Genomic DNA, 26474 nt, shown 5'->3' with positions numbered 1-26474 from the left:
AATCGAGGTATATCATTCTCTGTATGCCTAGTCAGGAATGACTGTTAGTTTCCGTCAGTCGCGAAATTTTAGTCTGCATGACCTGGGTTTGAATCCATATGCAGAACGAGACGGATCGTCGTGTCATTTGAAGTTCATACATATTCTCAACTAGCTGCTCGTGAATAACTTAAATTTTTAATGTCATTTTGTGTTAAATAACAAGTACAGTATGTTACTTTGAAGAGGATATCATGAATACGACGAACTTACTACGTGCATTATCTATCTGACGTAATAATGAGAGTGGTAACGTTTCAGGTATATCATTTACTGCAATAAATGTGAGCTTACAAGGCTTAAGGACAGTCTGATCTGTGATAAGGTATTCCCTGATATTTCTAGTATCGTGGTATTACTTTACATCTTGAGTTATTGCGATACAGAGAAGTGTTTTCTAGTGGCGACTTGTGGGCACGATTACTAGACACCTGCATTATGTGGGTTGCATGCGAATCAGGCGAAATGCGATTCAGGTCGTTCGGATACTTTTGAGCGCGACTGTACATGAAGACATTGTTCTGTCATATTTCAAAGAGGATCTCGAAAAATTTGCTTCTGAGCGGAAGTATGTAGAGGAATTGTGCCATAAGTTTGAACGAATAAGCGACCTAACATTGGATAAATATTTACCTGTCAGATCAGTTAATCATGGGAGGGGGAACCCACTTGGTATATAATCACTGTAATGAGACTTTTGAAGAAACAGCGACTTCTGCGTAACAGGCGTGAAACAAAGCATAGAGATACAGATAGATGTTGACCGAAATTTATTTGGCTGTCAGAAAGCGCTGCGCCAAGCCTTCAATGATGACTGTAACACAAACTCATCGCAATATCTCTTATCAGTTCTGGGCATCTGTAAAAGCTGTCAGTGGCTCTATAGTTACTGTCAGACCCTTATGAATGACTCATGGACCGTAACTGAAGGTAGCAAACAAAAAGCAAAACTAATGACAAAAATCTTCTGAATCGTGAGGTCGCATCATAATACTGTTCGGACTTTTTCTGATATGCATAGAGCTGACGGAGGTGCCCATGAAGTAAAACTCAGGTGTACAGTGAATAGCAGGTTTATTAATAATCATAAAAACTCAAGTCTCTCGCCAGGAAGTAGTTTTACGTAAAAAAGAAATAGTTTATGAGTATGTGGTTCAAAAATGGTTCAAATGGCTCTGAGCACTATGGGACTTAACATCTATGGTCATCAGTCCCCTAGAACTTAGAACTACTTAAACCTAACTAACCTACGGACAGCACACAACACCCAGCCATCACGAGGCAGAGAAAATCCCTGACCCCGCCGGGAATCGAACCCGGCCGTGGGAAGCGAGAACGCTACCGCACGACCACGAGATGCGGGCTATGAGTATGTGTGATTCTCACCAAAAGTCACAATGTAAGCTTGATTGTCTGAGGGCTAAAATGATTTACAAAGCCAAGCTCTGGATTCACTAAAAATTGAAAGCTCAGTAACACACAACACTGACAGCACAGTACCAATGTCCCCAGTAGTCCACACTGCAGAGGCCACGTCTCGGCGGAACTCAATGATTGAACTGATTGCTCCACGTACTGGAATTTTTCTGCTGGTTAATGGGCACTGAAAATCCTGAAGATAGACGCTTTCTAGGAGAGACTCTGAACTGAAGAAACGGTCCAGGGAGTTCATCAGGAACGAATTGGCCTGGCAATGCCGAGCGCCACCGTAAATACCGTGGAGGCGCCAGGATACTGCCGGACGTATTTTTGTCCATGTGATTCTGAAGAGGCAAGTAAGTCCATGAAGCCAGCCATCTACTGTGGCAATCTTCTTGCCGCCTACTAGCCCGACGGGCAGTTCAAGCCTTCAGGCTTTCGTCTGGTGAGATGGACCCTGTAGGTCAACGTTTAGGCCGCGCACTGGACAGTGATGTATGACTGATTGCTATAAGAGAGAGCGATGAGTCCCAACATAGCATTTTCACTGCTCGACGTTTCGATCCCTCTGCAGGGATCTTCTTCAGGACTCCACTGGTGTCCTGTTCAGCTATTCGGGGACACTAGTAAAAAGCTGAAGAAGATCCCAGAAGGGTGATCGAAACGACGACCATTGAAAAAGTCTGAAAAGGAGTACGATGCAGCCTAATGGCTCTAACGATTTTTCATACATGACAATAGCCATGAAAGCCTGCAGGCTTATAGAAAGCAAAAGCGCTAAACATTGTTTTCAAATGGTTCAAATGGCTCTGAGCACTATGGGACTCAACATCTTAGGTCATAAGTCCCCTAGAACTTAGAACTACTTAAACCTAACTAAACTAAGGACATCACACACACCCATGCCCGAGGCAGGATTCGAACCTGCGACCGTAGCAGTCCCGCGGTTCCGGACTGCAGCGCCAGAACCGCTAGACCACCACGGCCGGCAACATTGTTTTCAAATGCTTCTTTATACAGTAGGAAACAGTAAGTACTGGCCTAGTTCTCCAGCTTAGTTATCGCACCATTTCAAAGCTGAGTGCCCTAGATATTACAGTCAATGGTATCGAGAAAAAACTGAAATTGCAAAACTTAGAAAAGTTTCCTGGGCCCGATGGATTCCCTGACGGACCCATACAGACTTTGCAGTTGAATTAGCTTTCATTTTAACCGAGATGGCTCAAATAAAAAACGGTGTCCATCGATTGGGAGAAGCACAGGTCAGACCTGTCTACAAGAAACTTAGAAGAAGCGACCCACAAAACTACCGTCTTATCTCATTGACATCTACCTGTTCTAGAATCCGATAACATATTCTGATTTTAAAATTCTTGAAAAGAATGATCTCCCTGTAATGATTCTGGAAATATTTGTCATGCGAAAGCCAACGTGTGCTTCTGTCGCAAAACATTCTGAAACCCATGACTCAAGCGCATCAGATTGTTACAGCATCTAGTGGATTCCAAAAAGCGTTTGTCTCGGTATTATACCAGCTTTTGTTACCAAAAGTAAAATCATACAGAATATCTAACAGAACTGTGGCTATATTGAGGATTTCTTGGTAGTGGAATGCATCATATCGTGGGTAAGGTCATCGACAAAAATAGAAAGTTCAAGCGTTTCTCAGAGAAGTATTTTGGGGCTCTTGCTGTTCCTATTGTATGTTAATGATATATCAGAAAACATTGACGATGCAGTTATCTATAATGAAGTACCATCTTAAAAAAGGGCCCAAATTTTCAGTCACATATTGATGAGATTTCAAAATAGCGTAAAAACTAGTACTTTCCTTTAAATCTACAAAATTTTGAAACTGTTTATTTCAAAACGCAAAAAGTTAGTATCCTTTGATTTCAATATCAATAAATGATAACTGGAATCTGTCAGTTCATACAAATACTTCGGTGTAATAACTCCTAGGGAAATGAAATGCAACGATCACATCGGTTCAGCCATAGTTAGAGTAGGTAGCAGACTTCGGTTAATTCGTTTAACACTGGGAAGATGCAGTTTTCAGAGGAGGCTGTTTATAAAACTATTGTGCGTCCCATCTAAAACATCGCTCAGCTTTTTGGGGTCTGTACCAAGTAGGTTGACATGGGATGTTGGACATATTCAAAGAAGGGCAGCACGAATGGTCACAGGATTGCTTGCGACACGGATATGCTGAAAAACCTGAAGTGGTAGACGCTTGAAGATAGACGCCAAGTACCCCCGCAAAAACCAACTTAAAAAGCTTCAAACAGAGTATTAAGTGAAGAGTCTACAAATACACTAAGTCTCCTATGTACTGCTCCCTAATGACCGTGAAGGTAAAATCAGATTAATTGCAGCGTTCAAAGACGCATTTAAGCAATCATCGTTCCCACACTCCGTACGAGATTTGAACTGGAAGAAATCCTACCGTGTGGTACAATGCTGATCATCCTCTGCGGTGAACTTCAAAGCGGTTTGCAGAGTATTTATGTAGACGTACTAAAGCTGATCCTTGTTGCCTCACCTACAGCGGTCTAGCGCACAGCAGTCATCAAGACCGCTTAGGAGACAAAGGGACTTTCTTGTTTCTAAAAGCCATCATTTAACATTAGTATGTCGAAGAAAGTGAATGCTTTCAGACACTAATTGTAGTACGCGAGACAAGTATCAGTAATCAATTATCTAAAAAATGACAAACAAAGTAATAGTGAGCATAGTAGTATCACTGTAATTCCTGACAAGAAGCTGCGAGTAACGTTGAAATTTATAAAAGGAAACCAGTTCGCAAATCCTTGACGGTTCGCATGATCAGTTGTATGCGTTAGGTTTTACAAGAGTATCTATCGAAAATAATGTCAAATGGTCACCACAAAGCCAGGAAAAAAAGAAAAAAAACAGTATTCATCTTGAAATTTTGCCCACTTCATTCCCCACATACAGACATTTCCACCTGTGCCGTGGCCGCGTGCCCAATCTCATGCACAACGTCAACATGAATTATGCGCCATGCAGCTAAATTTGATTAATTAGTGTTTGCTCTCATGCGGAAAATCGACAGCTACCAAATATGTTTGTTTACTGACAGCGTGTAACAATTTTTTTATTACTACAGTACTGCCTTTCGGTCACAAGCTAATTAGCTGGATATTACAAAGGAAATCTTTAGTTTGTGGAGATACATTTTGATCTTTTTACCTGAAAACTTTGACGTAAATTAAGACACTGGCTGAGGCGGAGATAAACATTACTCATTTTAGCGTTATTGTTGTGCTACATTAGTAGGGAACTGTCCATTATTTGACACCAGTTTTCATTGTGGATTTCTTCGAAAACAGAGGTCAGGTAGGCACGCAACATACCATTCCAGATAGCATCTAAACTCTCTGAAGTCACAAACAAATGGCCCCAACAAATTCGAAGTTTCAAATGTGTAGCTGCTTATGACAAACAGCGAGTTTGCCCCGGTAGTGTAGCAATCATCAACATCGTGACTTTAGTTAACAAAATTCTCAAAGTTTTCATCGAATATCACACAGAGGCGGGTGTCTTTGAGGGGATAGCTCGGGTTCGTTCATGCTGGGATCGTGACTAGGGCAGCAGAGAGATCGAGAAAACCGGGGCAGCGATCACGAGCAGGGGTCATTGCCAGAAAGCTGCGGCAGCAGATGAATGAAATATTTCAATGGGGGTGTGAAATCTTATGGGACTTAGCTGCTAAGGTCATCAGTCCCTAAGCTTACACACCACTTAACCTAAATTACCCTAAGGACAAACACACACACCCATGCCCGAGGGAGGACTCGAACCTCCGCCGGGACCAGCCGCACTGGCCATGACTGCAGCGCCTGAGACCGCTCGGCTAATCCCGCGCGGCAACGAAATATTTCGATGACTGCAGACCTCAGTGCTAGATAACGAAGGTGTTTCGTTTGAGGTTGCAAGGGTTCCCACGGAATTGCAATTTAGAGTCCCTAGTTTCAGTACATATACAGCACGCGCTCAACATTTCGCGTTCACCACTGCACGTGGAGTCCCATCTTGGTCTTGTCAACCAACAGTGTTTCTCTCTCTCTCTCTCTCTCTCTCTCTCTCTCTCTCTCTCTCTCTCTCTCCCACGTTTGTTACCGCATCCTGTTAAGATGCTATAGCCCGATTCAAGAGGAACAGGTTTCAAGTATCAACGTTCAGCCATATTGATTTACGTTTTCTATAGTTTCCCTAAATCAATAAATCAAATGCTGGGGTGGATCCGTTGCAAATCACACGAAAAATTTTCCTTGCCATCCTTGTCCAATCTGTCCCTAGTGACCTCGACTTCTATTCGTTAAACCTTGATATTTTTCCTGTCCTTTTGGATATTTCCCGCATGTCTCATCTCTTCCGTCTTGCGCCATGCATTGCAATATGAGAGAATAATCGTCTCGTTTCCAATTATCTATTTAAACCATTTATTTCCAGGATTACCAGGAATTGGTGCAATCAAAACGTAGTGTATTATTCTGTTACACAGCTATGATATAGTATGATATTTACATACCACACGTATAATTTTCGAGCACAGGTAATGAACTTTTAAATACGGCAGTGATAAGACTCTGAAATACATGTGGATAAAATGAAACTGGGCTACAGAGAATTGGTGGATTCTAAAACAAGAAGATGAGTGAGCGCTTATGGGTAATTCTTAATAGAGGACAGAAAGACCAGCAGCATTCACTCAACTATACAAATGTGCATAATTCTTTTTTTACTTTCATCTATACGCGTTGGGTATGGTTAAACCATACCCAAAATCACATACTGACTAGCATTATACACGGTGTTAGAGATTATAAATGCAGATGTTGCTGTCATTGGTACCTCAATATGTGCCCACTTCAGTGTGATGGTTGTTTTTTCTCTGTGTCTAATAGTCTCCCGCAAACACGTCACATAATTTGCTATCTATACCACTTAAGATGACTATACCTCTCAGTACAGACTAACCATTTTGAGTCCTGACCTACTGTCAAGTGCAAATAAGCATTAATGACTTCCTCTTTTCACATGTACTTGGAGGTACTAACCAATCTAAAAACATATTACTCCTTGTAGCTATAATTATTAGTCTTCAAATGAAATAAATACTGATCTAATGTTATTCAGTACACGGACTTCAGTCACCAATAAATATATATGCACGTAACCCCTAGCACTTTTGCATTAAAAGGCGCAGTCAAAGGAAAACGAAACAGATGAAAAAAAAGAGCACTCAAATGAATACGAGGCAGTTGGAAAAAGGAACTAAACTGTTTATTATTTTAAAAATAATCGCCATAACTGTTAACACATTTACCCGCCCACATGTTGCCAAGGTTGATTCGAGCACACTGCTGAACTTTCGCTGGGAAGCCCTTACACATACTCCAGTCCCGATCACTTCCCATGCGATTTCTGTGGTGTCACTGCCAGACACCACACTTGCTAGGTGGTAGCTTAAATCGGCCGCGGTCCATTAGTACATGTCGGACCCGCGTGTCGCCACTGTGTGATCGCAGACCGAGCGCCACCACACGGCAGGTCTCGAGAGACGTACGAGAACTCACCCCAGTTGTACGACGACGTTGCTAGCGACTATACGGACGAAGCCATTTCTTTCATTTGCCGAGAGACAGTTAGAATAGCCTTCAGCTAAGTTAATGGCTACGACTTAGCAAGGCGCCATTAGCCTTAAATAGCTTGTATATAAAGAGTCACTTGTATCGCCACAATCTCCAGATGTCTCATCAAGAACGATGTATACAAGGATGTATTAAAAGTTAAGTATATTCCAAAGATACGTATTTTCTTTATCACATTCATTAAGTCTCCTGTTTCAGACCTCACTCCATCCTTCGTGAGTTAGCGCGTGCATCTTGGCCGCCTCTTTCAATTAGTGTGCGTAGTGTTGGCAAGTCTGCCGACACTACAATTTCCATATTTTTGTAATCCTGAAGAAAGGCTTTTATGGCCGTAGATTTACTTAGGACGAAGAGGTGCACGTCTGGGTACAATCATGGTTACGTAGACGACCGCAGACTTCTTCCATGAAGGCACTCACCTCTTTGTATCACAGTGGGATAAATGTGTTAACAGTTATGGCCGTTACTTTTGAAATACTAAAGAGTTTACTTAATTTTTTTTACTTACTGTCTCGTTTTCACATGACCACCATTTATATATACATCCACACAGGGTGATTTTCAACCTGTATGGAAAATCTAACCTCATACAAACATTCAGAAAAGATTGGAAAAGTTATGTACCATTTATCAAACACACCAAAATTTACGGAGCTAACACTACTTTTCTGTAGCTCAGAGAGGTACACAAAACTAAGCTATTCAAAAGAGTCTTAACGAATACGTGCTGGACCCGTACTAGAAGCAATTATCCGTTAGCGGAATAGACTAAAAAAATCCTGCCTTACATGCTTTACACACTCTGTTACGAATCGTTGGGGGGCCTCGGAGAAAATGATTTGGGTTCTCCCACAGTCCTGTCAGACGCTATGACAGAGACAACTGTTTGGCGTGCCTGATCGCTGGTGGCTTTCTCGAAAGTGGATATGTCAGGCCACTTGTCGTCTCCACAAATTTTAATACTTGCAGGTGACATACTAACACGTTGACTTGACTAAGACACGTATAAGCTAGAAGTGACCATTTCTTTTTTAGATACATAATCAATGCAACAGCCTACTGGGCGTTGTGGATCAATGTCGAAAAATAGTTATAACTGTACCCAACAAAAGTAGATCTTTCCGTTACAGGATGGAGTGGTTATTAGTTTTACTAGAAGGCCGTCTAGAGTGTATACACAGTAGTAAAGCAATTTTGTAATTTCTGAAATGAAACTTAAGCCCGCTCTTTTTATGCAATTGCAATACATCAATACCCACAACTGCAATCGTTAGCAATCGATTGTCAACCCTTACAGCCGCCTGTAGTTGATTCAAAACTAATGTTTATTAAAATCATTAATAGTAATCATTCGATAACATATTCGGCGCTATTACTAATACATGTGAATGTATAAAATGCGAGGTCTGACCAGCTTAACATACAATTGGGCGTTCATGTCTGTGCGTCTATGTTTTAGTCATCATAAAGTAAAATACCTGTATATTTTTGATAATTCTGAATGACCGCAAACGTTATGACGAAATTAATGTGGTCATTCACAATCCTGTTCCATAAAAACGAAAAGGTCTGGATGATAAGAAAAGAAGCATGTATAATATGTAACTGTGTAGTACCAAACAGATTTCTCGAAACTATTATTCACGAACCCTTAAAGATTTTTTTTATTTCTGATTTTTCAATAATGATGCAAAAATAAAATTTGCGCGCAGTCAAGACACAAAGATATCATTTCATACGACATCTGCCTCTGTCACTGTCTAATCTAAACCGACTTCACCCTAGTCGATGGCCGTGTGAGATCATTTTGTTTAAGGCGGATTCCTAACAACTGTGATGCACGGCATTCTTCGCTTGGCATTGCCAGAGGGGAAGAATGTTTTTGGTGCGCATTAAAACTCTTGCTTTACGTGAGAAACGAACAAAATACCTTCAGTATATTAAACTAGAGGGGGTGCATCGCAGCTGACATTCATTTTAATTAACTCAGACACTTTGTGGTTGCCTCAGAAAAACAATTGGTCAGATGTGAGTAGGTATAGCGAACTGAGGGTTCCGTACAAACTTAATTACGTGTATAGACAGTCATCCATTCCTGGAATCTAGAATCTCGATGATTTTTTGCCTACTAACGACATATCGGTCCCAGGGATTACAAGACATTCGCGAGAATGTTTTAATTTCATGTTTGAAATGGTTCAAATGGCTCTGAGCACTGTGTGACTTTACTGCTGTGGTCATCAGTCCCCTAGAACTTAGAACTACTTAAACCTAACTAACGTAAGGACAACACACACATCCATGCCCGAGGCAGGATTCGAACCTGCGACCGTAGCGGTCGCGCGGTTCCAGACTGTAGCGCCTAGAACCGCTCGGCCCCTCCGGCCGGCTCATGTTTGAAGTCGCATTACAAGTGACAAAAGAAATATTTTCTGGTGAGTTGTAACTACAAATTAACAATTTTCTGCTTCTTTTCCTTCAGTTGTACTGTGAAACATTTCTTCTTGTCCAATTTCGGGATTGTGCGTCAGTGGGAAGTAGACTGTAGGTTTTAATGAGGTGAGACAAATGGGCGTATCCTTTGGTTGCATTCACTTAGAAGCTAAACACTTTTACACGACCAAAGGACTATAGACCTTAACATATGACTTAAATTTCAACTCGATAGCCTAACAATTCCTGAGAAAAAATTGTCTTAGCAGACGGGGGTAGAAATATATAGCCGGCTACCAAATTACAAAAAAAAAAATTTCGTGTCATATAATTGCAGAATAACAATTTCGGATTTTTCACGTTACTTGCACTGTGAAACTTTTCTGCTTGCCAAATTTCAGGGTAGTGTCCTATACGTTGATGAGTGAACTTGCAATTATCAAAATATGTGACTTAAATGGCCGTATCTTTTGATTGCACTGACTTAGAAGCTAACGTTTATTATATCGCCAACGTATCGCAGACCTTAATTTTGAACAGTCGGAGAGATACACAGGAGCATAGACGAACAACAACCTTATAAGGGCTCCGTTTTGAACGTTCGAGGTACAGAACCCTAAAAATGAGCAAGAAGAAGACTACAGTAAAAGTTACTGTTTCGTGATAACGCCCGCTGGCACGCTGCCAATTTCACAAAAAAAGCTCTTCGCAAGTCATCCCTCACCACACTTCTAATTTTTTAAAATGTTTACCTCGTACAAGCGCTATTGAACAAGCATCAAGAAAATCCCTTTCTGAGCGAAATTACAAAATCCGTTTCCTTATTATGTGCACTCCAGACACCCTACTAATAATGCTAATAACCACTGCTCCCTGTAACTGGATTTCATTCCAGGGTATCAGAAATGTATGATTAATCAGTCCGAACCGCAGCATCTCAGGTCTACTTGTACTTTGGCGGCAGCTGACTCGTTCTGCAGTCTGCTTAAAATACCGGTTCTCTAAATTTTCCCAACAGTGTTTCGCGAAAATAACATCGTCTTCCGTCCAGTGATTCATATTTAAGTTCACGAAGCATTTCCTTAACACTCGCGTGTCGATTGAACCTAGTGATAACAACTGCTTCGATATCTTTCTTTAATCCCGCCTGTTGGGGATGCCAAACACTCTAACGATAGTCAAGAATGGTCGCTCTAGTGTTCTGCACGTGGTCACCTTTTCTAGAATGCTCCGAATAAAGTGAAGTTCACTACTCGCCTTCCCTACCACCACCCTCAGGTGCTCGTTCCATTTTATATCGCTTTGCAGCTTCACGCTCAGATATTTAATCGACGTGACTGCGCAAAGTAGCACACTATATGGGTTGTATTAGAACATCGTGGGTTTCCTACTCATTTGATTAAACTGACATGTTTCTAAATTTAGAGCAAGACCTTCATCACACCATCCAGAAACTTTTTCTAAGTCATTTTGCATCCTCTACAGTCACTCAACTTCGACACCTTCCCGGTCCCATCACACTTCCCTGAGGCACTCTTGACGATACCCTTGTCTCTGATGATCACTCGTCGTTGAGGACATCGTACTGGGTTCTGTTGCATACGAACCACTCACATATCTGGGAACCTAAACTACATGCTCAAATCTTAGTTAACAGTCTGTAGTGGAGCACCATGTCAAGCTTTAAGGTCCTTACCCCACCGGCTTTTTAAACCATCTGTCCCCAAATCCAGATTTACTGCAAACTGGATCTGGCAAAACAAGGTGTCATAGACAAAACGAAATCATCAAAATGCATAGATACATGTTTATTACGTGTTGACGTGGCAAGATCTCACGATGAAGCTGTGCCTTCTAAATGTACACACTAACTCTTCTATTATCTTTTCTCACAAAATTTCAGTAAATAAGTGAAATAAATAAAATCTTTAAATCAATAAAGAAAATAAAAAATTCAAAGACAAAGGTAAAAAAACTCCTTCAAGTTAAATATATTACACTCATGTTTATAAATTAAGGATAATGCTGATACATGGTGAAAAAACGCTCTGGTGGCCGGTTTAAGGGTTTAAATCACCTCGAAGTATGACCATGCGGTGCATTTGACCTACGGCTGTCGCACGGTGGCGCTGGCAGCAGTTCACATACGCAGAGGTGTGTTGGTGCATGTCAGAGTACAGTGCAGCGAGTAAGTGTGAGATGTTTTCAGACGTGCTAATGGTGATTGTGTGTTGAAAATGGCTCAAAGAACACATATTGAAGACGTTATGAGGGATAGAATACTAGGCTGACTGGAGGCTGGTCAAACACAGCAGGTCGTAGCACAGGCCCTCCGTGTGCCACAAAGTGTGATCTCAAAATTATGATAAGGATTCCAGCAGACAGGAAACGTGTCCAGGCGCTATAGTACGTGACGTCCACAGTGTACAACACCACAAGAACACCGATATCTCACCATCAGTGCCCGCAGACGGCCACAGAGTACTGCAGGTAGCCTTGCTCGGGACCTTACCACAGCCACTGAAACAGTTGTCTACTGACACACAGACTACAGACGACTGAACAGACATGGTTTATTCGCCCCTAGACCTGACAGGTGCATTCCACTGACCCCTGGTCACAGCAAACCCCGTAAAGCCTGGTGTCAAGAACACAGTACATGGTCATTGGAACAGTGGTCACAGGTTATGTTCACAGGCGAGTCCACGTATAGTCTGAACAGTGAGTCTCGCCGGGTTTTCATTTGGCGTGAACCAGGAACCAAATACAAACCCCTTAATGTCCTTGAAAGGGACCTGTATGGAGGTCGAGGTTTGATGGTGTTGGGTGGGATTATGATTGGTGCACGTACACCCCTGCATGTCTTTGACAGAGGAACTGTAACAGGTCAGGTGTATCGGGACGTCATTTTGCAGCAGTATGTCCGCCTTTTCAGGGGTGCAGTGGGTCCCACCTTCCTCCTGATGGATGATAACGCACGACCCCACCGAGCTGCCATCGTGGAGGAGTACCTTGAAACAGAAGATAACAGGTACCAGGCGAATGGAGTGGCCTGCTCGTTCTCCAGACTTAAACTCCATCGAGCACGTCTTGGATGCTCTCGGTTGACGTATCGCTGCACATCTTGAAACCCCTAGGACAATTCTGGAGCTCCGACAGGCACTGGTGTAAGAATGGGAGGCTATACCCCAGCAGCTGCTCGACCACCTGATCCAGAGTATGCCAACCCATTGTGCGGCCTGTGTACGAGTGCACGGTGATCACATCCCATACAGATGTCGGGTTACATGCGCAGGAAATAGTGGCGTTTTGCGGTACATGTGTTTCGGGACGGTTTTGCTCAACTTATCACCAATACCGTGGATATACAGATCTGTGTCGTGTGTGTTCCCTATGTGCCTATTCTATCAGCGCCAGTTTTGTGTAGTGCCATGTTGTGTGGCACTACATTCTGCAATTATCCTTAATTTATGAGCATGGGTGTAATTTATCATAACAAAATCGAGGTAAAGTACCTCGACTCAAATAAATCCAAAAGATACAATAGCAAGCTTAATAAAAAATATAAAAGAGTAAATACTAAATAAAAAATATAAAAGAGTACATAATAATAATAATGCTATGAAGACAGTACACGGTATTTCATTATTAAGTTTATCTACTCTGAAGTTAATTATAGACTAAATAACTGGCCAAACAAAAATAAGAGGACTTTTTTCTACAAATTATTTGTAGTTCCAGTACACATGAGTAACTCTCATTGTATGTGAGTGCTACATATATGTATATGACAGAGGAAATGGAGACAAGCACCACATGTAGATGGAACGCTGTTGCTGAGCTGCTTTATCTATTTCTACTTACTAGTTTCCGACATTACCACTTTCTCATGCATGCCGCCTTAATTGTTTTCTCTTGTCTTGCACCAAATGACTGAGAAATGTAAGATAATTTGTGTGTTTTCATGTGCAGAGAGCTTTCATTTGCGCCACGTGTGTTGCGTTCCAGTGAGGAGGCGCTGGTGGAGGACGCCGGAGAGGGCGACAAGTTCTGGGTGCCGCCCAGCCTGCACCGGCAGAACAGCTTCTGCCCCAGCGACGTCATACAGGACACGTCTGGAGGTAGGCGGCAGCGCCCTCACCATCACCTCTATATAGCGTTGTGCGTTTGCTCAAAAAATAAAATACTCAAATCTTCGCTTGCTCCATTCACAGTTTCTCTGTTTCCACTATCCACAACATGCACTTTTCTGTTCTTCGACAAAACATATTGCACTGCAGATATATGAGGTGGAGGAAAAGTTAGAATCAACTACAGTATCACTGTGTGTCAGATCAGGACAACTTTTCTTCAGTGAGAAATAATGCACATATTTATTGATTTATATGTTTTTTTCAGTTAGACTCATATGTCAGTGACAACTTACACCGTAAAAAAAATCTAAAATTTAGAAAAGGAGATACATGTAAACAACAAATTTCATGAATTTGCAAAATGAAGAAAAAAATGAATATGACAGCAGTAACAGTAAAAGAAACAGCTAAGGCAGCGACTGTAATCCTTCAAGAGATCGTTGAAACTATAGGACTATACAGTGAGGTCGCAAAACTCATGGGATAGCGATATGCTCATATACAAATGGCTAGTATTGCGTACACAAGGCATAAAAGTGCACTGGCGGAACTGTCATTTGTACTCAGGTGATTCACGTGAAAAAGTTTCCGACGTGATTATAGCCCCACATCAGCAGGTAACAGATTTGAACTTAGAATGGTAGTTGGAGCTAGCACATGCGACATTCTGTTTCGGAAAACAGTAGTGAATTCAGTATTCCGCTATCCAGAGTGTCAAGCGTGTGCCGACAATACCACGCGCCACGGACAACCCCACTTAACGACCGAGAGCAGCAGTGTTTGCGTAGAGTTGTCACAGCTAATAGACAAATAACGCTGCATGAAATAATCGCAGAAATCTATGTGAGATGTATCCGTTAGGACAGTGCGGCGTTAATAGGCTGTGGCAGCAGACGACCGACGCGAGTGCCTTTGCTGACAGCATGACATCGCCTGCAGGGCGCCTCCTCCGCTCGTGGGCGTATCGGTTTGACTCTAGATGGAAAATCGTGACCTGGTCAGCTGACCTAATTTTAGTTGGTAAGAGCTGATGGTAGGGTTTGAGTGTGGCGCAGACCTCACGAAGCCATGGACCCAAGCTTGTTAACAAGGCACTGTGCAAAAATTGGTTCAAATGGCTCTGAGCACTATAGGACTTAACATCTGAGGTCATCAGCCCCCTAGAACTTAGAACTACTTACACCTAACTAACCTAAGGACATCACACACATCCATGCCCGACGCAGGATTCGAACCTGCGACCGTAGAGGTCGCGCGATTCCAGACTGAAGTGCCTAGAACCGCTCGGCAACTACGGACGGCGGCCAAGCAGATGGAAACGGTCGAGAGGCAGCATGGCTAAACCAAAACAAGTACCCTCACAGAAACCAACCGTATTACACAACATTTCAAGCCTTTCTGGGCGTCTGTGTGATCACGGGTCCTTTCAGACAGACGAACGTGCAGTACTGTGCATACACCATATTTGGAGGATCGGGTTCTACAGGATCTTGAGACGAACTCTAGTACAAACTCCAGAAAACTATAGATGTCGCATGACTCAATACTTCTGACTACCAGAGACTTGTTGAGCCCATGCCACGTCGAGTTGCTGCACTACCCAGGAAAAAATACGGTCCTACGCGATATTAGGAAATATCCCGTGACTTTTGTCACCTCGTTGTACATATCTTATGAAAATACAGAACGAATTATACAAAACAAAACTGACGAACACGAATGTGAGCATCCAAATTCTGAATAATTAATGGAGTGCAGAAATGTATATGTTTACAGGATAGATAACACCAGCAGAGTTACCAACTATGGCATTAAAGTAGAGAGCAAGAAAGATAGAAACGTCGCACCTGTTAAACCAAAAGGTTTACAATAAAAAAATCGAGCTCATTCAAGGTAAAACTCAGGCAGTACAATTCAGTAATGAGAAAAGAAATTTAGAATTAGATGGAACGCTTGCTAGAGAACATGGAAATGAAGGGAAGAAAGTTCTGAGCAAGATCCTAGCGCCCAAGAAAGACGGACAAGAATACGAATTGCGATAAAACAAGGAACTATATGGGAAAACTGACAAACTCGCAGCGTCCTTTAACAAGAGAGGACTGAGCATCTGCAAGCGTGTCAAAGGTATGGCACCGACGAGAACGGCAAAGAGAATCCAGGAATACTTCGAAAGCAGGAAGACTAAAATGAGTTAGCTGAGGGACGTAAAGGAGGATATGGCAGAAATGGACGTTGCACTGGAAAAAACACACACACACAGAAAACAGGAAATGAAATAAAGGGATTCTAAGCCCGAAAGCGCTCCAAGGACGCGGGAAATAACTGAAATAACTGGTAGCAGGGATGCAAGAAACCCATCCAGAAAAAATTAAGTACTACCAGATTGAAAGCACGCACAAACACAAAAAATGATCGATGCTTAAAGCAGTTCATACATGACTTGAACTAAAAGTAATAATGATAATAAGCAATAATAATAACGTAGTAAACACACACTATAGTCATTTACTTCATTTTAAAAGACTAATAATCGACAATTTAAGGTGCAAGTGTCCGTCTTGGCCTAATAATAGGAACCATCCTATTAACTGTTTGGATTTATCACGGAAGCAAGTCCCTGTCGTCTTTACATCAGCGTTGCCTTTTTTTAATAATTCATTTATTTTCGTAAGCGTTCTGGCTAATTTTATGCGTCCGCCCAGGATTATCTCTCCTGTGCAAATCTCTTCATCGTCGAGTAGCACTTACACTCAACATCTTCAATTATTTCTTGGACTTACTCTGCCTCTAGAGTTTTTCTCCTTTACACCACCTCCCAGTACCATGGAAATTATTCGCTGATGGCTTAACACACATCCATGAACACTGCCCTTCCTTCTAGTCAGGGGTTTACAAGTATTCCTCTCCTCCCTGATGCCGCGGATAAATTCCTCGTTTCTTTTCATACAATTTAATTCTAATCCTATTTCAAAAATGGCTCTGAGCACTATGGGACTTAACATCTATGGTCATCAGTCCCATAGAACTTAGAACTACTTAAACCTAACTAACCTAAGGACATCACACAACACCCCCTCATCACGAGGCAGAGAAAATCCCTGACCCCGTCGGGAATCGAACCCGGGAACCCGGGCGCGGGAAGCGAGAACGCTACCGCACGACCACGAGCTGCGGACTCTAATCCTATTTCCGTAACACAACATCTGAAACAATTCGATTTTCTCCTTTTATGATTCTCCCATAGTTTACAATCACGAGTTCATTAAATGTCCTACATTCTCAGAAAAAATTCTGAAATTAAGATCTATTTTTGTTACTAGAAGATTTCTTTCGAAAATGCGACGAAGGCCCATCTACTTCTTAGATCCTCCTTGCTTCATCTGACACCTGTTGTTTTGCTTCGAAGGCAGAGGAATCTCTTCACTTCAGCTACTACGTAGTCGTCTATTTTAATACCAATATTGTCGCTGATCTCATTTCTGCCACTCCTCAACTCTTTGTCGTTCTTTAGTTTACTCTTAGTCCCTGTTCTGTGATCAGTATCCTATGCATTCCACTGAAGTGATTCTATAATTCTTCCTCGCTTTCACACAGCATATCGAAATCATCTGCGAATTTCATCACTGATATCGTTTCTGTCTGAATTTTAATCCCTCTTTTGTATATTTCTTATATTTCCTTCATTGCTTCCCTGACACAAAAAATGAGTAGTAGAAGAGAAAGACTACATCCTGCATCAAGCATTTGCTATTGTATTTGTCTCTTGATCTTCCATTCTTATCGTTGCCTCTTGGCTCTCGTACATTGCCTGATGGAAAGTATCTGTAATCCTATAATATGGGGTGTGTCCAGCCTTCGCCTTTGTGATGGCTTGAACTGTTTTGGAGACACTTTTAATAAGGCGCTGGAAATATGTGGAGGAACGGCAGCCCACTCCTCAAGAGCTGAAACCAGTCCATTTCAAGAATTTTATTATCCACATATCTTTTCCTTACAGAAGCTGCTTTTTGACAGGGCGTATTGTCTTGTTGATACCATCAATCATCGTCTCCGAACTGTCCCTCTAATACACGCAATACACAATGCTGTAGAATTGTGTTCATGTCCTTCCACATTTAGCGTATTGTTAAGTGCAGTAAGGGGACCACGAGTAACCACGAAAAACACCAACACACCGTAACACCATGCGGCGGGGCGGGGTTTGTCTGTGCTGGCTGCAAATTAAAATTCACCTACCTCAGAACGATGTCTGCTCGATGTCCCTTCACTCGGCAACGTAGATGCTTACAAGATGATGTGATAAGAAAACACTATCTAATATCTAAAATTACTGAGGCCGCGCAACTCTAGTAATGAAATAAAGTTCTGTAGAAAAACTGTCATTAAAATTTTATCGGGCAGTAGGATAATGGATTGGCTTCTGGAAAATAATGTCCGAAATTTCCACATAAATGTTTATTTTGTCCTTATAGCCAAAGAAACAGAACTATTCAGTCCACATTTAAACTATTGGCTATTACCTTCCGCTTCGTGATTCATACATACATTTCACACGCGCAGCAACCAGAAATCTGTCCAAACCCGACCCGATTTAAACCACGTTTTCACAGTCATTAATTCCACCACTAACATGAGTTACTGCATTCTGTCCTTCTTGTGGATTTCTAAAAACGAAACTGCTCGCCAAAAATGCTCAGTGGTTGAATACTGAAACATGCCACAGGGATACTATGAAGGCCACATTTTCACACGCGAATATCATTCAAACAAAGCAATTCCAAAATTTCCAAACTTCACAAAACTGTCCGTAACTACATCAGCGTTAGTCACGACACGTATCAAATGCGAGGAACTCAATATTCCTTGATTTTACCCATAATGAGAAACATCACATTTAACATGTCCTCCTGCGACCAAAGCTGGCGAGCGACTTCCGCCCCACTCCCAGTATAACTATCAGGTAACGAGTGGGAACCACCTCAATTCTGATTGGCTGATCATACTCGCTGCCAATCAGAATGCTCCCTCATGATCATACTCGCGCCAAACCTGGCCTGCACCAATCCTTATACACAGACGCATTTACGTCATTCTGACATACAAATATTAAAGTAATGTTTAATAAACGAAAACGAAAGGGCAATAATTCTGCAAATATTCTTTAGATACTGATTTTACTCCAGCTGACTCTCTGGCTGCTCTGTTACAATAGCAATCACACCTAGACATACGTCATCAGCAAAGTGGGTAAATTCCCTATAATAATTTTCCCACGACAGGCTTGTGTAACTCTTGCAGGTTACTTAAGACAGTATATCACGCAACATTTAAATGTGACGAATGTCCCACGTACACACTCAAATTTATTCCCACAACAATATTAGACACAAACAATAATTTTGTCTGATTTTTATATTACGAAAACGAAAAATAATTAAAGTTATAATATGAAAATCTCAATTAACAAATTCTATTTATGTTTTCCAATCATACCAAAAGATAAACATTATATTTTCTAACTGAATTTAGTTCCTTAAGTGTCGGTTCTTGACTTTTTAGCAATTTTTTTTATCTCCGAAACTATGATAGTTACAATGTTGAAATATTTATAGAATCTTCTCCGGAATAACAAAAGGTAGTGTACCTATTTTGAAAATGAATGAATAATATTTAATATCATTTAGTCAGGTTCATAGGTGGCATTAATAGTACACAGTCGCTCGAACTGACACAGGAGCCGTTCTCACGCTGCAGTAGCAGCAGGTGTATATGTCTCATAGGTAGGACACAACCTGCGATTTCCTTCACAGCCTCCGGCTCCAATACTGCAGGCTGTATAGCAACAAATGTTATCGTGCATTAACTCGCGACGTAACAACCACCTCCTATGTACCGACTTGACAGAAAATCCTAGGAAGTTCTAGTCTTACGTTAAATCAGTAAGTGGCTTGAAACAGTATATCCAGACACTCTGGGATGATGATGGCATTGAAACGGAGGATGACACGCGTAAAGCTGAAATACTAAACACCTTTTTCCAAAGCTGTTTCACAGAGGAAGACCGCACTGCAGTTCCTTCTCTAAATCCTCGCACAAACGAAAAAATGGCTGACATCGAAATAAGTGTCCAAGGAATAGAAAAGCAACTGAAATCACTCAACAAAGGAAAGTCCACTGGACCTGACGGGATACCAATTCGATTCTACACAGAGTACGCGAAAGAACTTGCCCCTATTCTAACAGCCGTGCACCGCAAGTCTCTAGAAGAACAGAAGGTTCCAAATGATTGGAAAAGAGCACAGGTAGTCCCAGTCTTCAAGAAGGGTCGTCGAGCAGATGCGCAAAGCTATAGACCTATATCTCTGACGTCGATCTGTTCTAGAATTTTAGAACATGTTTTTTGCTCGCGTATCATGTCATTTCTGGAAACCCAGAATCTACTCTGTAGGAATCAACATGGATTCCGGAAACAGCGGTCGTGTGACACCCAACTCGCTTTATTTGTTCATGAGACCCAGAAAATATTAGATACAGGCTCCCAGGTAGATGCCATTTTCCTTGATTTCCGGAAGGCGTTCGATACAGTTCCGCACTGTCGCCTGATAGACAAAGTAAGAGACTACGGAATATCAGACTGGTTGTGTGGCTGGATTGAAGAGTTTTTAGCAAACATAACACAGTATGTTGTTCTCAATGGAGACACCTCTACAGACGTTAAAGTAACCTCTGGCGTGCCACAGGGGAGTGTTATGGGACCATTGCTTTTCACAATATATATAAATGACCTAGTAGATAGTGTCGGAAGTTCCATGTGGCTTTTCGCGGATGATGCTGTAATATAGAGAGAAGTTGCAGCATTAGAAAATTGCAGCGAAATGCAGGAAGACCTGCAGCGAATAGGCACTTGGTGCAGGGAGTGGCAACTGACCCTTAACATAGACAAATGTAATGTATTGGGAATACATAGAAAGAAGGATCCTTTATTGTATGATTATATGATAGCGGAACAAACACTGGTAGCAGTTACTTCTGTAAAATATCTGGGAGTATGCGTGCTGAACGATTTTAAGTGGAATGATCATTTACAGGGTGATTCAAAAAGAATACCACAACTTTAGGAATTTAAAACTCTGCAACGACAAAAGGCAGAGCTAAGCACTATCTGTCGGCGAATTAAGGGAGCTATAAAGTTTCATTTAGTTGTACATTTGTTCGCTTGAGGCGCTGTTGACTAGGCGTCAGCGTCAGTTGATGCTAAGATGGCGACCGCTCAACAGAAAGCTTTTTGTGTTATTGAGTACGGCAGAAGTGAATCGACGACAGTTGTTCAGCGTGCATTTCGAACGAAGTATGGTGTTAAACCTCCTGATAGGTGGTGTATTAAACGTTGGTATAAACAGTTTACAGAGGATGGGTGTTTGTGCAAAGGGAAAAGTTCTGGACGGCCGAGAACGAGTGATGAAAATGTAGCACGCATCCAGCAAGCATTTGTTCGCAGCCCAGGAAAATCTACTCGCAGAGCTAGCAGAGAGCTGCAAATTCCACAATCAACTATATGGAGAGTCCTACGAAAAAGGTTGGTTATGAAACATGAACGTCAACTACCCGAGGCGATGGATCGGTCGCCAGGCAGCCCGTGACAGAGCACTTCATCACTGGCCTCCAAGAAGCCCTGATCTTACCCCCTGCGATTTTTTCTTATGGGGGTATGTTAAGGATATGGTGTTTCAGCCACCTCTCCCAGCCACCATTGATGATTTGAAACGAGAAATAACAGCAGCTATCCAAACTGTTATGCCTGATATGCTACAGAGAGTGTGGAACGAGTTGGAGTAACGGGTTGATATTGCTCCAGTGTCTGGAGGGGGCCGTATTGAACATCTCTGAACTTGTTTTTGAGTGAAAAAAAAACCTTTTTAAATACTCTTTGTAATGATGTATAACAGAAGGTTATATTATGTTTCTTTCATTAAATACACATTTTTAAAGTTGTGGTATTCTTTTTGAATCACCCTGTAAATTAATTGTTGATAAGGCGGGTGCCAGGTTGAGATTCATTGGGAGAGTCCTTAGAAAATGTAGTCCATTAACAAAGGAGGTGGCTTACGAAACACTCGTTCGACCTATACTTAAGTATTGCTCATCAGTGTGGGATCCGTACCAGATCGGGTTGACAGAGGAGATAGAGAAGATCCAAAGAAGAGCGGCGCGTTTCGTCACAGGCTTATTTGGTAAGCGTGATAGCGTCACGGAGATATTTGGCAAACTCAAGTGGCAGACTCTGCAAGAGAGGCGCTCTGCATCGCGGTGTAGCTTGCTGTCCAGGTTTCTAGAGGGTGCGTTTCTGGATGAGGTATCGAATACATTGCTTCCCCCTACTTATACCTCTCTAGGAGATCACGAATGTAAAATTAGAGAGATTCGAGCGCGCACGGAGGCTTTCCGGCAGTCGTTCTTCCCGCGAACCATACGCGAGTGGAACAGGAAAGGGAGGTAATGACAGTGACACATTAAGTGCCCTCCGCCACACACCGTTGGGTGGCTTGTGGAGTATAAATGTAGATGTAGACGTACTTCACTGCTGGCGCGACACATAACAGTAGGTAACGTTCAGGCATTCGCTAAACCCAAACACCTTCCATCAGATAGCCGTAGGGTATAGCATAATTCATCACTGCAAATCACTCGGCTCAAGTCGTCAACTGTCCAGTGGCGTTGCTCTTTGCACCACCTTGAGCGCCGCTTAGCAATGAGTACACAAAAGTATGACTTATGAGAAACTGTTCGACCTTTGTTCCCCGTTCTGTTTCATCCCTACACACAATCATTGTGCTTGCTGTAATGCAGATAGCGCTTTGGAACTCGTGAGTGACTTGCTTCAGTTAATTTCATGCGATACACTACAAACACCCACTACAATGCTCGACGGTCCCTGTCAGTTAGTACACGAAGTCTGCCACGTTTCCTTTGGGCAGGGTTGTGCCTTCGTGTTTTCACTTCACAATCACATCACCAACGATGGCCTTGGGCAGCTTCAGATGACATCCAGTGATTACAGTGACTAGTCCACGTCTGAAGTTACTGTGCTCTCCTGATCGAATAATTCTGCTGTTATTGTTCTACAGACAACATAATAGTCGCCGCCTCCTTTTACACTGGCGAGTTCTCCGCTGGTGACGTCTAGCGGTCAATTTCAGGTTACACAGTGGTGCCAGAATACTTCAGATCACCTACTGAACATATTATTTTTTATTTTTCTTTCCTGTAGTGTTTAACTATTTTCTGAGGATTTCACCTGTCTTACAGCACTTTCCAATGTCGAAAGGTATGCTATCTCTAGCTCGACAAATCTTATTAAGGTGTCAATAATAATTGTGTTTTGCTTCCATTAACATCAGAACCGTCTTACTGGTACTTTTACCTTGACTGATCGTCATGTAAATTATCCTTAATTTTACTTTTGACTTTTTTGTATGTTATTCTGGTCGGCAGTTTCGATGCATCAGCTGTCAATCTGATTGTACGAAATTTTTCACGTTTATCTGACCTTGTTATTTTCTTAAGAAAGAAAGAAGAACTGCTTGGGACATTCGTTGAGCGGAAGTACTTGCTCACGGACGCTTCGAAAGGTCTAGTTCGTGGGAGGAGACTGAGAGAACGGAGGAGATACAATTTCATGGACGACATGAAGGGGAGCGGAAATTACGTGGACCTGAAGAGGATATTACTGTCTACTGCTCTGCCCATTCGAGTGGGTTAACGTTGCCAGAAAACAAGAGAAAAATACTTCTGTTTCAGTTTAAAATCTGCAGTATATCACCACAAGTCTTCAGTCCTTCTGGATCTATGCTGAAAATATTTATTGCTATTTGCTGAATTCTTATAAGGTTCATAATGTGAATCAGCAACAGTGCGAAATCCAGAAAGTCTGTAAGAGCCATTTGAAGACTGATTTGTAAGAAACACTGCACAGGTAATGTTTCGACTTTTTTTAAACTTTACATGTGGCTGGGTGCTGTTGCGTAGTATGAAACTTATATTTTAATTTTTTTTCTTTTCTGTCATTCTGTAGTTGCTCCTATTGTTCTTGGAGATGTGGTCTGCCTATGCTACAAAGTGAAAAGCTATTTGTTTTGTGACGTACCCGTTTCATTTCCTTGTATTTATGACCCACCTTCAGTGGTCTGTGATACATACTTCATTTATGTACTTATTAACTGTGTCGTATAATGATTCCAGACCTGCTACTTGCCTTACAATAAGAGAAGAAAAAAACTGTAATCTAATAACATATCTGGAAACATATATGCAGTTATTGTATGCATAAAATAAACAGATATTACAGGCCACTGAACATGCTTCATAAATAAATAGAAGCATGGCACAAAACATACAGGCTTTCATTTCATTGCAAAGAGAGAGCACACTGCAAGAAAAACTTGTAATTACGCTAAAGCCAGGATTCTCCTAATGTCTGTTTTCAATAAGATAGCTTGCTAAATTTTGTGTTGATTGGTACTTAAAAACTGGTTTAAAAATTAGATTTTGCGACTGCATTACATTTCCTGAATGAGTTCTGATGTAGGGAACGGTTGGGTAAGGTGACCAGGGGGGGGGGGGGGGAGAGGGGAGGGGGGGGGGGGAGTGGGAAGACTCCTCCGCATATACGTTTCTGCCCCGGACAGTGCTGCTGCCTGCCGAGAAGTGGTCAAACTAGTTCTAATACACACCAGATTTTTTTATTCCAGTCTTTGATCACAATATGAATTCTTTAGACGATGATCGGTTTCAGTCCATAATGACCATCCTCAGATCTTTTTTACACCATGTCCTAAAGTGATAAGGCCATAATGGCATCGTCAAAACATATAAATATAATCAGCATAGCATCGTCATATAGATCTATAGGTGTCCATGCTACTCGGGAAAAGTAGCCAAGGTGTCCACTTTTCTCAGCATTTCCCTTTCAATCTCTTTACCCCAATAAGAATTAGTTATTTTCATGTATCACACATGTCACTACAGACTGAATTCCTAGTTCTTTTGCATAAAAAGCAATCATTCGTCATTCTATCCGTTTGTGATGATTAACTAATGTTATTTAAAACCACCTCTGTTCTGTTACATTTGGCCTTATACAAAAAGCAGTTTGAAAACGGTCTGCTGCAGCTGCTTGGTATTCTTTGAGATTCTAGGGCATCATGGTGCCTACAAAATACGTTCAGAAATCACAGCAACGACCCTGGGACCCTGATGGGATCGAAAACGCAATTGAAGCGGTAAATAATGATACGATACGTTCTTATACAGTACCAAAGCAATTTCATGTTCCATGTAATAAGCTAAAAAGAATAGTTCCAGCAAAAAACAGAAGTGCAGTAGGTGATAAAAAAATTATGAGAAGCTAAGAGTGTGTTGAATGTAGAAAAAGAACAAGAAATCCTTGACAATGTTTTTGGGATGGAAAAGCAATTTTGAATTTCGAACACTGCAGCCAAACTGTGATCCCCGCAATCTACTTCAATACTGTGTACTCGTATTCAGAATCGTGGCTGCTATTAGTGCGTTGAGTTCGTCCAGGATTATTCGAAATAGTTATTTTCAGTGATCATCAGAGGGAGATCCAGGGACAGAGTGAACTGATGTGCTGCAGGTAAGTGCAGGTGGACCAGACCACGATCGTTAAACATTCCTTTCGCACTTAGCGGAAGATGGGTGATCTAATGGATATCGCTGCAAGTAGGAATAGAGTGGGTTTTGAAATTAAATCACCTCAGTCCAAGGCAGCTGACGCGAAAGTTCTCATGCAGATTCTCTAGTTTATTTAGAATTTCGTTGGATCGAATCAGGAAAAGCCTCTTTAACTCAAAAATGCCCTTTGACAGAAGCTTTTTATCAACACTTATGGCTACCATGTCCAAGTGGAAATATGTTTCACGATCAACTGAAGAACCATACTTATAACCACACCATGCATCTGTCAATAAGTTGCACTCAGAGAGATAGCAAATGCCGTATTGTTTTGAAAATTCAGGTAGCAATGACACTGAAAAAAACCTCCGTAACGATAGTGTACAAGTAGTTTCAATTCAATTTACCTAAATAGTCCCAGAATGATAAATTAAGATACTGGATATCTCAATAATGACTGTTCTACCTTTGGACTCCCTTTTCTATACCCACAGCTATACTCCGCTAACCACATTACGTTGCGTGGTTTAGGGTATTTCTGGAACCACTATTTTTTCCCTCATTTACTTTTCCATTCACGAATGCTGCGAGGGAAAAGTGCCTGTCGATAAAGCTCCGTGTGCTCTAATTTCTCTAACTTTCTCGGCGCAATCATTACGCGAGACGTATGTGAAAGCCATTATTCTGTTACCCGACTCTTCTCAGAACGTAAGCTCTCAAAACTTCAACAGTAAATCTCCACTTGAGACAGAGCGCCTCTCTTGAAGCTTCTTCTCCCACTGGAGTTTGTTGAGTATCTCTGACAACGCTCTCGCCCCGAGTAAACGGTGCCGTGACAAAACAAACCGCTCTTCGATCTATTTTCTCGCTATCTTACGTTAATCCTACTTGATACGGTTCCCAGCGTGATGAAAAATACTCAAAAATCGGTAGAACGAGTGCTTTGTAAGCAACTTATTTCCGTAAGATGCTTCTAATGAATCTCACACTGACTTTTGCTTTCTCGACCTTTGTTTTATGTGATCATTCCACTTAACGTCTCTCCGGATGGTTACTTCTACGTATTTTACGCTAATTACAG

At 41.7% G+C, this 26474-nt stretch overlaps 1 protein-coding gene across 1 annotated transcript in view; it reads left to right on the top strand.

Moving 5' to 3' along the window:
- LOC126259851 (synaptotagmin-5) overlaps positions 1-26474 on the top strand; it is a 203984-nt gene that overhangs the window by 103477 nt on the left and 74033 nt on the right. Inside the window, exon 3 of the mRNA XM_049956906.1 lies at positions 13578-13690. Coding sequence (XP_049812863.1) covers positions 13578-13690 — 113 coding nt within the window. The remainder of the gene's footprint in view (positions 1-13577; positions 13691-26474) is intronic.

The sequence above is a fragment of the Schistocerca nitens genome, chromosome 5, assembly GCF_023898315.1.
Source record: "Schistocerca nitens isolate TAMUIC-IGC-003100 chromosome 5, iqSchNite1.1, whole genome shotgun sequence".
Taxonomy (NCBI): domain Eukaryota; kingdom Metazoa; phylum Arthropoda; class Insecta; order Orthoptera; family Acrididae; genus Schistocerca; species Schistocerca nitens.
This window is presented reverse-complemented; position numbering and strand designations above follow the sequence as displayed.